General features: G+C 33.6%; 1 protein-coding gene across 2 annotated transcripts in view; it reads right to left on the bottom strand.

Moving 5' to 3' along the window:
• LOC128187252 (E3 ubiquitin-protein ligase CHFR-like) overlaps positions 1 to 17939 on the bottom strand; it is a 44827-nt gene extending 26888 nt beyond the window's left edge. Inside the window, exons 1-21 of one of the 2 annotated variants that reach the window (XM_052857551.1) lie at positions 17748 to 17939; positions 17474 to 17570; positions 16827 to 16875; positions 16484 to 16547; positions 16025 to 16135; positions 15514 to 15575; positions 14926 to 15215; positions 13772 to 13847; positions 13300 to 13378; positions 12822 to 12886; positions 9925 to 10022; positions 9431 to 9508; positions 8388 to 8467; positions 8107 to 8286; positions 7621 to 7770; positions 6894 to 6977; positions 6553 to 6623; positions 6365 to 6452; positions 3695 to 3811; positions 1328 to 1403; positions 8 to 574 (exon numbers count right to left, since the gene is read on the bottom strand). In XM_052857551.1, coding sequence (XP_052713511.1) covers positions 535 to 574; positions 1328 to 1403; positions 3695 to 3811; positions 6365 to 6452; positions 6553 to 6623; positions 6894 to 6977; positions 7621 to 7770; positions 8107 to 8286; positions 8388 to 8467; positions 9431 to 9508; positions 9925 to 10022; positions 12822 to 12886; positions 13300 to 13378; positions 13772 to 13847; positions 14926 to 15215; positions 15514 to 15575; positions 16025 to 16135; positions 16484 to 16547; positions 16827 to 16875; positions 17474 to 17570; positions 17748 to 17844 — 2052 coding nt within the window. In that variant the 5' untranslated portion in view covers positions 17845 to 17939 and the 3' untranslated portion in view covers positions 8 to 534. Of the gene's footprint in view, positions 1 to 7; positions 575 to 1327; positions 1404 to 3694; positions 3812 to 6364; positions 6453 to 6552; positions 6624 to 6893; positions 6978 to 7620; positions 7771 to 8106; positions 8287 to 8387; positions 8468 to 9430; positions 9509 to 9924; positions 10023 to 12821; positions 12887 to 13299; positions 13379 to 13771; positions 13848 to 14925; positions 15216 to 15513; positions 15576 to 16024; positions 16136 to 16483; positions 16548 to 16826; positions 16876 to 17473; positions 17571 to 17747 lie in introns of those variants that run through there. The other variant, XM_052857553.1, reaches the window with a different exon arrangement.
• Positions 17940 to 18148: the final 209 nt, after the last annotated feature.

Raw genomic sequence — 18148 nt, 5'->3', positions numbered from 1 at the left:
GCGGACAAATTGGATAAATTTAATGGTTTCTAGATAAAGATACTTATGATTCAGTTTATCATAAACTACAGTACATAATAAAACACAAACCTACACATGGCCCACATTGTAAGATATACAATTTGTGATACATTAAGATGTACATTTTCCCCATAATTTCTAGTTCAAACAGTTCATAAAAGTAACAAATAACGCTATCACAGATAAATCTTCTCACAAAAAAAAACATTTAAATTCATAACTATATCTAAGCTAGTCTTTGATGAAATGTATGGTTGATTTATCACAGCAGCTACCAGTATATCTGTATGTCACTGGGGACCGTCATCTGGAAATCCTGGGATCATAGGGATCTCTAACATTTGTTGAACTGTTTCCTGACATAATCTCCCTCTCTGATTGAAGGTCATTATCTCAGTCACGCATCACTGACTCGGGTCACTCCCTTCTGCACACACATAACACACCAAAAATGAACATTGCCTAATCACATGCACATGGTTGGAATGTTTAGACAATAAAATTCCCCAAGTTCTATGATGTCCTAGTTTGTTCGCATACGTGGTTAAAATTTCTGGAAAAGAAACAAAACATGAATCGTACTTATTGTAGTCTTCTTAAAGTTGTGACAAATGCTTCATTAAGTACATTTGAATTTATTATCTTTTTAATTTGTGGAAGTCAATTTTTTAGGTTGCCAAAGACTTGCAGGTTTCTACGGATTTTGTTTACTTAAAAAATAGTCTTCAAATAAATCACTCAATACCGAGATTGTTATACTACAGTTTTTGTCAGGTAATCATGTTAGATTAATAGATTCCAGAAAATGTAAATCTCTAAAAATGCTGACACACTATGAAATGTGTTAATTCCACCATTATTAACTCAGTATCCACACAGACATGTTGTACACATATATTTACATTTTCAACTGTGTTTGTCTGTGATAACATTAAGAATCAATTTTGAAGCCTATAGCTCAATAATTTCATAAAAGATGAGCGACACTAAATGGTAGTGTCTTATGGCATAACCGAAAAAACAGTACTGGCTGCGCCGCGTAGTGATACATAGCATGTAATACATGACAAAATAGTGGTTTTAAAATATTGTTTTAAAGTGTAGATATTGGAAATATTATAAATATAAGTAATAATGAACCATTCTTTAAATATCATGAGGTGATAATTTTGGTCAGGGTGTGGTCAAATCTATCATAAAACCTTCGGGTTTTATTGGATTTGACCCCGCCCTGACCACAATTATCACCTCACAATTCTCAATGAATGATTCCTTATTCCTTAAATATACACATATTTAGACTTACTGAGCATGGTGAGGTTTGTTTTTCTGAGTCCTGCAGTTTTTACCCCAATAGCAGTCATTTCTTCTCCTTACAGCCTCTAATAAAACAACAATACAACATTTGTTGTATTATTCAGAAAAACAGAATATTTATTCCCTACTTGATAATTTTTGGGTCCATAATATGTCAAGTATATTGAAAAGTTATCACTTTACTTTAATAAAAATAACAGTCAATGTATATGATCCTAGAACATTGAAATATCAATGAAAGGATCATCAACGCTCATGTTATAAAATAAATGAAAGGCTTCTAGGCCCAACGTCATCACATATTGTAGATTCCTTATTACCTCCAGTACGTACTTAAGGTACTTCACTACACCGAGACTTATACTTTTTAAGTCACTACGTCACAAGATGGCGATTTAAATGTTTTGTTAAACTGTTTGTATCAATCGATTCAGATGTATATCGTCATAGCTCAGTGGTTAATGTATCAGGCTTGTGAACCGCAGGTCATGAGTTCGAATCCACCTGAGGCTTTTGTTTATGTTTACTGAATAAAATTTTTGAAAATACCATTTTTTTATCTAAAATTGCACATTTTTTCGCCTATTTGATATATATACTTCTTATCCATCATGCTTTCTATCATAATCAAGTAATTTCTGCTGATTTGAGAAACTATTTCCAGGTGTAGTGAGGCACCTTAATTTCATAATTCCGCCGTTTTGTATTAAATAGCAAGAAAATAAAATTGCAAGAAGTGAAAAAGTTTCATTACGATTGTATATTGTTCATATTCTCATGGAAATAAATGCAGGATTTCAAAATCCATGTTAGGTGCTTCCTGTGAATTTACACAGACATCAAAATTCCTCACATTTGGGTATATCCCTCTAACTATTTTTAGAATCGGTAGGACAACAAAGTAGTGCCTTTAAGCAAAATAGTCCCTATACTTGCAAAGTGTATATACATTTATTGGGACATTTTAAATCAGAATGCTTGACACATGTCAGAAAAGAGGATTTGCAATTTTTAAAACAAGTGTCAAAATTGAATTATCATTTGAAGAAAAGAATTGAAATTGTTTGATGTACACCCTTTCCAAAACTGAGAAATTCCCTACTTTTAATTTCATTTTCAGAGTTTTTCAATACAGACGCATTTTGCCGGAAAACGAATCTGACTTCAAACCACGAAATTTTAACAGGAAAGAGACAATTTGATGAGCTTTCATTCAAGAGGTCCCTCATTGCTGAACGAAAATTAGGGCCGGAGCTATGAACCATAACGTTAACATTACCGCCTATGGAAAATGCATTAGTGGACTATACCCATTTATTAGAAAACAACAGTAATGAATAGTCATTGAAAAACTTTGTTTATCCTTCAAATCTATGACCTCCATGATTTTCATCACCGTAATAAATCCTATATTAATCATATTATGTTATTCAATTTATACCTCTCACTAATGTACAATGAATATAATAATTTGTTTTCCCTTGGACTGAAATGTCACACTTTCATTGGTTTAAACACAGCACGTGATTGCCTCATATATCTCTATATTTGTTAGGTGAGAAATAATATTAGGCAATATGGCCGTCATTGGCCGACGCTTCGCCTACTCGTTTCGACATTTCATAGTATTTAATACACAAACCGCATGCCGTAAGTTCTTAAAGTATTTGGAGAAGTTGCCCTTTGACATTCTTTAAAATTAGAGTAGTTGCCCTTAGAATATGGACGTCACATTGTTTTGTCTGGAGCAGAACAAAATGGCAGCGTCGAAATTTGTCAAACCTCTGCCGAGGAAAGGGAGAAAACATTTAAAATTGAATAGCTGCATTAGCAACAAAACATTGTAAGTAAACATGGGTGAAGCAAAGATTTTTCAAGAGTATTTGAAAGGTGAGATTGAAAATTTTAGAGTTTAAATGAGTTAAATTGGACGAGATGTTAGGCATCTTGTACATGGCTTTGCGTAGATCATCGCTATCAAGCCTCATATTTATTCACAAATAGTATTTGTGAATAAGTATGAGGCTTGATAGTCCTCGGGAAAACAAAACACTTATTAGGTTAGTTACTGACTCACCACGGAAATATATTGGGTTGATCAATCTCATAGACGGCTCGGCTTCACCTCGCCATCTATGAGATTGATCAACCCAATATATTTCCATAGTGAGTCAATAACTAACCAAATACGTAATAGTATTTTTACTCTGCTGTAACTCACGTACTAATCTAATGGTATGAGAGAATATTTAACTGAATTGAAACTGAGTACTGTACCTTAAGTAACTTTGTTATAATAAGATTGAATTTCATTAGATCTTTAACACATAGCACTATGGGGTGTTTACATACAAACCTGGTAAATCTTCTTTCTTGATATCTGATCTGAAAGAGTATGCTAAATCCTTGAAGTTCCTCAAGGCACAGGGGTAACACACTGTACTTTCTGATGTCAGATTCAATCGCCTCTGGTCTATACCGAGAAAAGAAAGAGAGGCGTGTAGCAAGCCTCAATTTATCTAGTCTTAAAATCATAAACTCTAGATTAACCTGAACTTTTAATTAAAGTAATAAATGTAAAATATGATAATTTAATTATCATAATTTTAAATATGATTGTTCTCATGATATAACAAATTGAAAATATTAAGCCTTAAAAAATAAATCATGATATACAAGAACAATACAGTAAAACACTTTTTACGGCAAACACGCCTATAATAAGGTGACTTTAATTGTGAAATGATTTTCATTCCCCGAGGGTTTTAAACATATTTAAAGTTAACGGATATAATGAATTACGTTTTTAACAAAGCAAAAGTGCCAGTCCCTGTCACTTCGTATAAGTGTGTTTTTCTGTACTTGAAAGTGTAAATCTTTTAAGTGTAAACACCTCATACCTACAAACGCCCTTTGAGCTCATTTTCGTAGATAAAAAAAATATTTTTTTCGTGAATAAACGCATTACTTTCGCGAATAAACGCGCAACTTTCACGAATATACGGGAAACTTAAATATAATTTGTCATTTCAAACAAGAACCTCTTAAAGAACAATGACTGAAAACAAACATATAACTTATTACATAAAGATGTAAATGAATCAGATGCAACCTTGTACAAATTGATAAATTCAAACGTAGGAAATCTTTAAAAATTTAGTAATGATTTTCAAAGGAAATAATGCACCACGCTTCTCACATTCTCATGAGCGCTGTATTATAGAAAATTCGCTAAAGTTTCCCGTTTATTCGCGAAAGTAACACGTTACATTGCGAAAGTAACACGTTTATTCGTGAAATTTTCTATTAAATCCCGAAATTAACGCATTATATCGCGAAAGTTACGCATTTATTCGCAAAAGTTTCGCGTTTATTCGAGAAATTAACGCGTTAATTCGCGAAACTAATGCGTTATATTGCAAAAGTTTTGCGTTTATTTGCAAAAAAAAAAAAAATTACCTATGAAAATGAGCTCAATGGTCTTTCGTATTCAAGGAATAATTATCAAATAAAAATAATATTGATAATTTACCAGTAGAACAATTTATAAATTATGATTATAAAATAAAGAATAAACCATAACACATCGGATTACTTTTTACATTTTAAGCTCCTAAACAAGTAGTCCTTGAAAAAAAAAATCCATTAAAATCATATTTTATTACATAGTTTTCCATTAAGGTCTGTCAGAAATTTTGGAGTCTTTTAAACAATAGTTGATCAATGATTGATTAAATACCACATAGCATCTGTCTCTAAAGTTTAACTGGTTTCAGTTTATTGATCGAGCTAAAAAAGAAAAAGGGGGGGGCGCACCCACCTATTAATCAAGACAAAGACAATGTTCATGATTAAGTTTGGTCAATTATGTATCGGGGATCATTGTAGCTGCAGGACTGTAGCTCCCGGTCTGGAAAAAATTCGGATGGACGACCTGGGAGCTACAGTGCCTCCCATAGTAAAAAACTGCAATTTACGGCGCACAAAAAATTGCGCTAAGTTTGGACTTATTAACCTTATTTTCACACAAATTCTGTAAAAATAATTAGAACCATAAAATTCTTCAGCAAATTTACTACTAATATCATCACTTTACTTGCCTCAGACTTTCTCTTAAACATGATAACCGACCTCGGAAAATGAAGTATGTTAATTTACGTCGAGATCGAGAGTCGCCATTTTTAAATGTAAACAAACTTGCACCACTTTAATTAACAGGGCTGGGGATGGTGTTTAAAAGAATATCAGAGGCAAGTGAAGTGACAATATCTGTAGTAAAATGTCCGAGGAATTTTTTGGGATTAAATATTTGTACAGAATGTGATCGTAAATGATATTAATCAGTCAAAGCCTAGCGCATTTTTTTGTGCGCCGTAAATTGCAGTTTTTTACTATGGGAGGCACTGTAGCTCCCAGGTCGTCCATCCGAATTTTTTCAGACCGGGAGCTACAGTCCTGCAGCTAGGATCATTGTAGGCTAGAAATTTACAATAATCCAATCACTTACATCTTATTTCCAACAATGTATATTATGTAATTGTTCATTATACACACGAAGGGGTAAGGGTCATTTCGCTATGAATATACCAATTAAATGACACACTTAATCAATATTTCAAATGTTAGAAATGATTCAATTTGTCACTTATATTTATTCCCCTTTAGGGAGCTTTAAGTTCCAAGTTTCAACTATACATGTACATGTAGGTCTCCAATTGGTTGTGTAATGAAGCATACCTAACATCACGAATTTATAACCCTCAACAAAAGCAAATTTAGAAAGAGTTATCTTTGTTAATAAAACTGAAACCGACGCATCCAAGAAATTTCATCCCGACGAATAAGCAAAAAATTCATAATCCAGGAAAATTGGCCCCTACAAATTTAAATGATTCCACAGCATAAAAAATGCTATGTAAAACTCAACCCAATATTGTAAAATCCGGATTGTGACCAAGTGCGATAGACAGACTACTTTAAACATAAGTTTTTCACCATAGATTTATCAAATATATAAATCAAATACCTATGCACTTGTATGTTCCCTCATCCAACTTCTGCATACAGATATCTCTCATCTCATTCAAGGCCATTTTCTTCTCTTCAAGGTAATTCTAAAATTGAGAAGTTTATGATGTGAGATGACAGAAGTACCTGTACAATACAGTCTGTGGAGTTTTGTGGTATGATAGCAAAACCATGTGTTGTAATTACCTGTAAGATTTCTGATTCATAAGGATTTTCCAGAATAAGGTTCACGAGGCACTTTCTTCCTAAATTCATGTCTAGAGGAGAGAAATCTTGTAATTTATATATGATTTGACTATATTTACAATTTAATGCCAATAAACATAAATTTATTTACAAGATGATGTTAAAAATAATTTTAACTTCATCTTTTTATAGATTAAAAAAAAAGTAAAAATGTTGTTTCTGCAAAAATGTGTTCAAGTGTGTACTGACAAAATATTCTCAACTATTTTTGTGTTAGGATAAGTCTTAAATGCCTTAATCAAATTAAAAAATGTTAAAAAAATAATAATTGTGATAATTACCTTTAAATCTTCCAATGCAACCCAGACATTCAGCTTTTTTACATCCCCAGTAGGCATGGCAGAATGATCTTAGACACAGACAACCTATACACATCAATGACCATAACATTAATGATACTCCCACAATAATCAGCTTCTGCATAACAAGATAGTCACTTGGTAAGCCATATTAATATTGTTGTGAAAAATAATTACATCTGATTGAAGATCAAACTTGGAGACTACAGAAAAAACACACCCTTTTAAAGCTTTTATTAATTAAAGGCATTAGACTAATATAAAGAACTTTCTATGTTTTACAGAATGGGCCACACAAAGCAAAAAAGAACCAAGTTTTATCGGAGAACGATGAGATAAAAAAGATGCCTTGGTTGATTTCTTTTAAAACCCAATCAAATAAAAAAATGTTCATCACATGAACATCTATGTCTGTATTTGTAAAGGCTGTTAAGCACAATAAGAGTTTTGTACAACCTTTGACACCATACTGATAAATTAAGTTTATCCAATTGTAAGTTAATACATTTTAACTAACACATTTGAATAAGGCATCAAAGATTTAGTCCAGGCAATAGAGGTTTGTATTCCATTTGCATAATTCACAAGGTCTTCAATCTAAAATACTCATATATATCCCAAATATTTCCACACATTACTACCTGTCATTGTCTATATACACATGCCTATGATACAATAAAACATCAAGGACTAAACCCCGTCCACTTACACTGCTGGCGTGTCTCTGGCAATGTCCGTCTGTCCGGCATTGGTTGTAAACAACACTGACATAGAATGTGGTTTTGGTTCACCACACAGACATATTGCGGAGCTACAACCTCTGGTTTCATGTCATCTTTCTTCTTCCTCTCTTCAAAGTCTAAACAGTAAAAAGAACTCTCCAATATGTGATAATTCATAAGAGAAAGATCAATGTCTTGGCTGTGGATGAACTACTGTAGATTCTTTATTTAATGAAAGGAATAAAAATCCGCGTAAAATCGCGAGAAGCACATCTCGGGAATGTTTAAATCTTGCTTTTATTTTTTTTTAAATATGTAAACTACATGAATCTATGATAAAAATTTGGCATTCGTGAATTTATGTTCTCGCGATTTGATGGAAAACCGTTGAATCGGGGAATTAAGTAATCATCTAAAATAAGGAATCTACAGTATATTGGCTGTTTCATCTCTCTTTATTTAACCCTGTGTACCATCTTCTGTGGAGGTGGTGGGCTGGGTAGCCTCACTGTCATCTCCTGTGGTGTCTGGTTGGTCAGCAGTGGATGGCCCCGGTTGATTGCCTTCTGTAGTGGTCATGCCCTGGTTATTGCCCTGTGTATTTTGAGAATTGCCCTGATTGATACCTAGAGCAGTCCTCACAGTGTTAAAAACTGAAGAAATAAAGATAAATTAGTCTGTACATTGCATGTATTTGAATCAATATAAAGAGTATTATCATCATTTGGTCATTAAATCTAAACATTTCACCTACCTGTTCCTAAAACACCTGTCCCAGGTGTGTTTGGGTCACGGTAATTGGGACACTGACGACAGACAAATCTCACTGGGTTCCTATGACAATGAAATGTACATGTATCTAACTGTATCACAATTAAATTAATCAAAATAATGATTTAAAAAAAAAATTTATGCAAAGTCTGCAACTGACTTGATTACAAAAATACTTTGTCTCAAGATACCCATTTTGATTAATTTCTTGCTATTTATATACCTTAGGGTTCAAACAGTGTTCTTTCAGAAGCATAATAAAATTCCCCCCAAAGATTTCTCCTTTAAAAAACCCCTATGGCTTATCAGGTTTCAACATATGGCTAAAAATCAAAAAGTCTACAGGGATTTTGCTTTGCAAAAAACATGTAAGTACCTAAATAATAACATTGAGAAATTGTGCAATGTATTGCAAGTGACTTTGGGGTGACCTCCAAATGGAGAAAAGATGTCAACATTTTCAATCATAAATCTCCGTAAGAAATCTGTAATTGTTCCAGTGATTGTTTCCAAGTGAAAAATGATATCGTGTCAATGAAGATATTTTGGATATTTTCCCTTTCATCTATTTCAATTGTATTTCCTTCACAGATTTGTATATCTTTATCAAAAATTAAAATGTGATGGAATCATTATCTTGAGACTAACTTTAGATTGAATTTAGAACTATTTCACCATCAATAACATGTCTCAAAATGAGTTTACACAATCAATGAAAGATTGTAAATGCTACATAGAATTGCAAATAAAGATTTGGCATGATGCATCTTAGTAAACGCTCCCTTTACAAACACTTCTTCATTTTTCAATCATTTTGTGCTTCATGAATTATGATGAAAAGGGTTTTATAGTATAAAATTTATACCTGTAACTAAATTTAAATACATATACCTTATATACCATACACTAAGTGAATAAATGTAAGGTGAGCTAGGCATATAACCCTAACAAGAGACTATGCAAGTTTTGTTTGTTAAATCAATCATATAAGATACACTGGTTGGTACATAAAATGAAAATGCATACCAATTTCCAAACAGTCCACCACCATACTGAAAAGGAGGGACTGGAGCAGGTCTAAACACAGAAGTAGATATGGGTCCTCTGAAATTACCAGAAATCTTTGTGATCCTAGGTTTAAAATCCATTACACCAGTTTACATGAATAATATGAAATGCTTCTAAAATAAGTTAGAGACTATAGCTTATAGGAGAGCAAGGGGATATCTAAGTATCTTTTCAGTCTTTTCTAACAATTATCAACATTGAAAATAAAAAATAAACTGTTTGTGGAACAGTACATATTTGTATTATAATTCAATTCTTCTTTAACGTTTTTCTTGATATCACACAATAAACTGTGAAATAATATGACTTCGTGCAGTTGTAATTTATCTGGATTTTAATCTGACAAAATATACACAGACTGTGTATTACAATTCATAGAGTGTTATGGGTGTAATTGACATCTTAAAGAGTAGGCTTTAATTCCCCTAAGTGAGGGCATTTGACCCACTTACTGATTGTCCGCCTCATCAGAGTCCTCTTCATAATCGTCAGAATCCTCCACCTCTTCATCAGGGTCATATTCCTTGTCCTTCAACTCCTTCGGGTATAACTGACAAAACGTAAACTCAAACAATCACTGGCAAATCTGGTATAATATACTCTAATATAACTGACAAAACGTAAACTCAAACAATCACCGGTAAATCTGGTATAGTATACTCTAATATAACTGACAAAACGTAAACTCAAACAATCACCGGTAAATCTGGTATAGTATACTCTAATATAACTGACAAAACGTAAACTCAAACAATCACCAGTAAATCTGGTATAGTATACTCTAATATAACTGACAAAACGTAAACTCAAACAATCACCAGTAAATCTGGTATAATATACTCTAATATAACTGACAAAACGTAAACTCAAACAATCACCGGTAAATCTGGTATAATATACTCTAATATAACTGACAAAACGTAAACTCAAACAATCACCGGTAAATCTGGTATAATATACTCTAATATAACTGACAAAATGTAAACTCAAACAATCACCGGTAAATCTGGTATAGTTTACTCTAATATAACTGACAAAACGTAAACTCAAACAATCACCAGTAAATCTGGTATAGTATACTCTAATATAACTGACAAAACGTAAACTCAAACAATCACCAGTAAATCTGGTATAGTATTCTCTAATATAACTGACAAAACGTAAACTCAAACAATCACCAGTAAATCTGGTATAGTATAATTCTAATATAACTGACGAAACGTAAACTCAAACAATCACCGGTAAATCTGGTATAGTATACTCAAACAATCACCAGTAAATCTGGTATAGTATACTCTAATATAACTGACAAAACGTAAACTCAAACAATCACCAGTAAATCTGGTATAGTATAATTCTAATATAACTGACGAAACGTAAACTCAAACAATCACCGGTAAATCTGGTATAGTATACTCTAATATAACTGACAAAATGTAAACTCAAACAATCACCGGTAAATCTGGTATAGTATACTCTAATATAACTGACAAAACGTAAACTCAAACAATCACCAGTAAATCGGGTATAATATACTCTAATATAACTGACAAAACGTAAACTCAAACAATCACCAGTAAATCTGGTATAGTTTACTCTAATATAACTGACAAAACGTAAACTCAAACAATCACCAGTAAATCTGGTATAATATACTCTAATATAACTGACAAAACGTAAACTCAAACAATCACCAGTAAATCTGGTATAGTATACTCTTATATAACTGACAAAACGTAAACTCAAACAATCACCAGTAAATCTGGTATAGTATAATTCTAATATAACTGACAAAACGTAAACTCAAACAATCACCAGTAAATCTGGTATAATATACTCTAATATAACTGACAAAACGTAAACTCAAACAATCACCAGTAAATCTGGTATAGTATACTCTAATATAACTGACAAAACGTAAACTCAAACAATCACCAGTAAATCTGGTATAGTATAATTCTAATATAACTGACGAAACGTAAACTCAAACAATCACCGGTAAATCTGGTATAGTATAATTCTAATATAACTGACGAAACGTAAACTCAAACAATCACCGGTAAATCTGGTATAGTATACTCTAATATAACTGACGAAATGTAAACTCAAACAATCACCGGTAAATCTGGTATAGTATACTCTAATATAACTGACAAAACGTAAACTCAAACAATCACCAGTAAATCAGGTATAATTTACTCTAATATAACTGACAAAACGTAAACTCAAACAATCACCAGTAAATCTGGTATAATATACTCTAATATAACTGACAAAATGTAAACTCAAACAATCACCAGTAAATCTGGTATAATATACTCTAATATAACTGACAAAATGTAAACTCAAACAACCACCAGTAAATCTGGTATAAAATAATCAAATATAACTGACAAATAGTGAGACCATTAACTGTAAGTCTTACAATCAGTATACCTCAAAACATGAAAGTTTGCATTAAGTGTAAATGTAACTATCAATCACTGCTTTATGTGCAAGAGGAATAGATAAAGAGAAGAAAAATAAAGATAATTTTGTGTATTGGTCATAAATAAGATATCATTGTCAGTAGGTGTAATGAAAATGTCTACTTGGTTATGCAACAGTGGTTGAATACTGTAGAATCATTTTATTTCATGAGGGTCAATTTTATTTCATGAGGGTCAATGTTCGTGGGTAGCCAAAATGCAAAATTTTCTTAATTCGCATGGATGTACATGTAAATGTAATTTCATAGGTAGCAAGTTCAGGACAACTTTGATTAAAGCTGAACACCACTTGTAAATAGGCACTGTCCGCAATGTTCCTCTCTCACTACCATTATCCTACATCCCCTATATAAGTTGGAGACCTCAAAGCAGTTTAAAGTATTTTGCTGTAGAGGTCTCACCTGTGTGGACGTACATCTTGCCTGAGCACCGTGTTACTCGGTCGCAATGAAATTATAAAGTTTTACGCACTTTTTTCAAGCCAGGAGAATACTAACATCAATTAAACTGGTCAAAATACAATTCATAAACAGAATATGCACATAAAATAAAATAAAAATGCATAAATTCCAAAGACCACCAAAGGAATATTACAAGTTGGCCACGATTTTCAGGTTTGCAATTGGTTGTAACAAAATCGAAGGGTTTATATACCAGGTATCTGTGTGACGGTGCCTATTTATGAGCAGTGTTCAGCTTTAATATTAAACAAATGCTTGTGTATATGTTTGTGGGGATGTAAATTCCTGGGCAAGGGTTATCAACGAAAGCCACAAACATTGGGCCCCCATGAACAATGGTGAAAATATACCCTGCCATGCACACATCCAGTGTACCGGTACATCAATACATATACATACCATGTCTCTGCTTATTTGATTTTTGGCGTCAAGTTCTTTGATGTCTTCCTCTGATCTCTTTTTATCTACAGTAACAACGAACCACTGAATCAATTCATTTGTACATCTCCGGATTTCTGATCATTTACAGCATTACAGTAGATTCCTAGTTGAACGCGAGGAATTAATATCCGCATAAAATCGCAAGAAGCACCCCTTACATAATTTAAAATCTTGATTTTATTTTGTTAAAGTTGAGAACAATTAGAAATTAAAATAAAAAATTCTGTGTTCACTATTTTTTCTTCTCAAAATTTAATACAAAACGGGGAAATCGCTAAATTAAATACTCGCGTAAAATAAGATATCTACAGTATATCAATCCATTTGTACAAAAAAAACATCACTGACTTTCTTATCATTTACATACAATGTAAAATTGAAAGTGAATCCTGCTTTGTTTAAGTTTATTCACCATCGGATTGTTCAGTACACTGACCTGGGTGTTCCTTCAGATATGCCTCGATTAGGTTGTTCACTATATGGTTCCTGTTAATTCTATCCACCGTCATTCTGCACTGTAAATAAAACCGAAGGAGCATTTAGTACATCTCAGATGTGTCATCTGTCTGAACGATTGACATCTTCACAAACCACCCCCAGTATGTATAATTCTCTCTCATCTGGCCATGGTTGCATGAGACATTAAAATATTGACCAATGCAAGTAAAGCATACTACATAACACATGTTGTTTACTGCTGATGCGTTAACAGCGTGCTGCCTGCAGAATTAAAACAGGTTTAAACATGAAGTAACAGATGATGCGTGAGCATTGAACATTCCGCTTTACGATATTTTATGTGTTCAAACAGCCATGGGTAGGAGAGAGCTATGCCAACTCCAGACCATTGCTTGAGACAATGAACAACTGAGTTTTATTAAAAAGTAACAGGAGACTTAGGTACTTACAGAGGGGCACTCTGGGGATCGCTTCATCCAGTCTGAGTAACAGCCCGCACAGAATGTATGCATACAGGGCTGTAAACTGCAAATGGAGAAACAAATTTTACCATCCTATTTACACTACCATCATGAAACATTACTTTCACAGTAAAAATACCATATGTGATGGTTTCTTTGTTACATTTACCATACTTTTACATGTAAATTACTATCAAGTATTTTGTAAAGAATTCAGACTGTTTAAAAGCTGATATTTTTCTGAATTTTTCTAAGAAAAAAAATTAAATTTGTTAAAGTTCAATAGGAATATATCATTCCTATTTTCTAAAAGTTTATCATACATTTAATTTTTTTCATAGAAAATATGAAACATACAACACACAGTAGTACACATAGCACTGTAACAGACAATCAACTTTGAGGCTGTTCGGAATTAAAGTCTACAATGCAAGGGAAAATGAGGGATTCACACCTCTAAAGAGCAGAGAGGTAAGTCTGATCTGTGTTGCCTGTAAGTTCAGGATGTGGTGTAAGTATAAATGGCTCACCTGGTACAAGTACAGGCCTTTGTATTAATGGCTCACCTGGTACAGGTACAGGCCCTTGTATTGATGGCTCACCTGGTACAGGTACAGGCCCTTGTATTGATGGTGCACCTGGTACAAGTACAGGCTGCTGTATTGATGACTTACCTGATAATAGTAAAGGCTCCTGTATTGATGGCTCACCTGGTACAGGTACAGGCCCTTGTATTGATGGTGCACCTGGTACAAGTACAGGCTGCTGTATTGATGACTTACCTGATAATAGTAAAGGCTCCTGTATTGATGGCTCACCTGGTACAGGTACAGGCCCTTGTATTGATGGTGCACCTGGTACAAGTACAGGCTGCTGTATTGATGACCTACCTGATAATAGTAAAGGCTCCTGTATTGATGGCTCACCTGGTACAGGTACAGGCCCTTGTATTGATGGTGCACCTGGTACAAGTACAGGCTGCTGTATTGATGACTTACCTGATAATAGTAAAGGCCCCTGTATTGATGGCTCACCTGATACAAGTGCAGGCCCCTTTATTAATGGCTCACCTGATACAAGTACAGGCCCCTTTATTAATGGCTAATCTGATACCAGAACAGGCCCCTGTATTGATGGCTCACCTGATACAGTCGTGCATGATCTCCTGACAGATGATGCACACCAGCACTTCCTCCATTCCATCCTTAGACTCCACTGCAGTCCCTGGGCCTTTGTCCCCTGGGCACCTTTCCCCTGATTCTGTGTCAGCCTGAGCTGTCTTTTGCTCAGATTTAGAGGAATCTGCTTTTGTCTTCTTTGTAGACTCCTCTGATTTACAAGACTGAATTTCTGTCTTTTTCTCTGGATCTCTATCTAATTTCACCTTTTTTTCACTTTTAATTTTTTCCACTGGCTCTTCTGGTGATGATTCCTGAGAAGGTAAAGAACATTTCCCATTTTATATATGTACATGTATTACAAATATATACTGACTCAGTCTGTAAGAAATTTAAGTATGCATGATAGCATACGTAAGGCCTAAAAAAAAGTTGTGTGTTTAGGGTAACCCGACCTAACCTAAAAAAACCTAACCTAATTTTTTCATCAGTGTTACCCTAAACACACAATTTTTTTTATAGGCCTAACGAGATATAAACTGAACTCGAAAAACCATTGACCACGTTGCCCTGGATAACATGCTACATATATCATATTTCTAACAAACATACTGCTGGCCTTTTCTTTGGTTTAGGTGAGTCTTCTGTAGCTTCTATTTCATTGACACCATCATCTACATGCATAAATATACCCAAATCATTTCTACAATTAAACTTAAGAAAAAAAGATAACAAAATAAATGCTTTTAATATTTCATATCAAATTTCTTTTTCTATCATGATTTCCTATGAGCAAGAGCAATACTGTGGAATCATTAAATTTCGTGGGGGCCAATTTTCATGGATTGCTTAAATTTTACAGGTACGTTGGAACGTAATTTCGTGTATCCTCTTAAACCTACAAAGGAAATATGACTTTATTTCACTAATTTATTCATTCGTGGAGGATGTTAATATGGATGAAAGGTACCCACGAATTCCACGAAAATTGAGCCACCACGAAATCTAATGATTCCACAGTATTTACGAAATGGATAACACATCAAATTGATGTGTGAATAGAATCAGAGATTATCTAAAACTAGCATTAATGTGGTGGTTTTATTTACACATTGATACCTACCTGCCAAAGTGGCATCCAGAAATTCATTGTTAGAATACTCCTGTGTGTCTTCAAGACTTTCTTCAAGTTCTTTTTTTAGTTCTGCCATGCTTTGATAAATGTATCCAATGTCTGCAAGATAAATAGTGATATATACGCTATAAACAGAAAACTTCACAAGAAATTTTGTTACTAGCAATTCTTTACTTGAGTATGTGCATTCATCATAGCTATTCCATTATGTTTACATATTCCTTAACTACATGCATGCATTGCAAGTTCAATTTCAAATAAACACTAAAAAGGAAGTTAAAATAAAAGCAGTATATGAAAAAGGGAGAGATGAGAGAGAGAGAGGTGGGTTTTAATACCCCTAAGAAGGAGAAGGTGATACCCCTCAGAAGGAAAATGTGATTTCAGAATTTTGACAAAGAGAAAAACTAAATGTATAATATATCCATATGGTGAATGTTTACTTACTTAAATCCTCGTTATCTTTCTTATGGACCACATAAAATTCATCTCCATGACTCAATTTCTTCCCCTGAAATTCATGATTAAAAAATATTTTCATTTTCATTGTCTTTAAGAGTCAAAGCATGATTATTTTCTTCTCATGCTGAATCTTAAATGCATAAATGTATATCTCTTTCCATACCAGGTAAGGCTTGGGGATTAATAGAATTCACTGATATATTTGGGTAAAGTAAAATCCTATATCATCACAAATCTATATCAGTAATTGCATAAATGTGTCAGAAGTTCTTATGATTTTAATACCAATTTTATTGCACATACTATGCAAACCTTACGACATACTTACATTTCCTTTCGTGACTTTAACTTTCAAATTTAGGAGTGTTCCATTTGTACTAAAATAATAATAATAATGTTTACTAAACAAGTTAAAGAAATTGAGATATATATACACATATTATAAAACAAACAGTACCGACCAAACACAACCTATCACCAAAGCAGATCCCAAAAGCTAATCCCGAGTCTGCTTTGAGTCTGCTCTGGGTCTTTTTTTTTAAATTTGCATCTGTTCTTGGTCTGCTTGGGATCTGCTATAGGTTTACTTGAAGTCAGTTCTGATGGTCCACTTATGCACTGAAGTGTGAAGCAGATCTGTCCTTTTTCTTAGGCCTGTAAGCCAGCCTCCTGTATATTCCATATCAATTGAAAAGATACAGTGTATTTGGTCATTTTTCAGTGACAATTAAAAGGCCTGTTCTTAAATCAGAGTCTGCATTCTATGTTTGCCCTGGGTTAGTCTGAGGTCAGCTCTGGGTCAACCATTGCAGACCAAAAACAGACCCTGTGCAGACACAAAAAGCAAATCTGGGGTTTTGTGGGTCTGCTTTCTGTTAGGTTGGGTCTTGTCGGTACTGTACTTACATTTACTTGTGTTATGCCATAAACTTTTACAGCCTACATGTATCATTATAAAGTTTGATATATATTTACCTGGAATCTCGTAACCACACCTGTCCATCTTCATCTCTCTCCACACTACAATGATGGCCTGACACAAGTTTGTTTCCAGCGAATGAAATATCACAGTCTGAAACATCAGTTATAAACTTTATTGACACATATTTATCAGCTTATAGTAGGCTTAATAACAATATGTCATATATATGCACTTTAATTATGCATGAATAAAATTATTTATCATGTCTCTCCTTCAATCAGGTTTGTATAGTCAAAATAAACAAAACATCTACACCTAACACGTTACCTGGTGCTCGACCAATTGTCAGTCTGTCAGAAGTAATTAGCACGGGCTCTGATTCAACATCCGTCAGACTGACCAGCTGGCCCCATGCCTCTTCCATGACTTAGAAAGTTAAATAGGACCTATTTATTTTCAGTAATTTTAGCTTATTTTCAATTTTACAACTTCACAGAAAATTTATCAATAACACCGGAGTTTCTTTACGATAAGTAATTGTAAAACCAAACACGGAGATTCGGAATATTCCGATTGTCAAGCACCTTTTCTGATCACAAAGAAAGTAGAGCGTAGCGGATCAGAAACCCTTGACTTGGGAAAAGTTACCGTTGAAACAATGAATAGGACTTTGTTGCGGAAAAGGACAAACTGGGAACAAGTCTATAACTATGTATATTTTTCAGTTA

The sequence above is a fragment of the Crassostrea angulata genome, chromosome 6 (genome assembly GCF_025612915.1).
Source record: "Crassostrea angulata isolate pt1a10 chromosome 6, ASM2561291v2, whole genome shotgun sequence".
Taxonomy (NCBI): Eukaryota; Metazoa; Mollusca; class Bivalvia; order Ostreida; family Ostreidae; genus Magallana; species Magallana angulata.
This window is presented reverse-complemented; position numbering and strand designations above follow the sequence as displayed.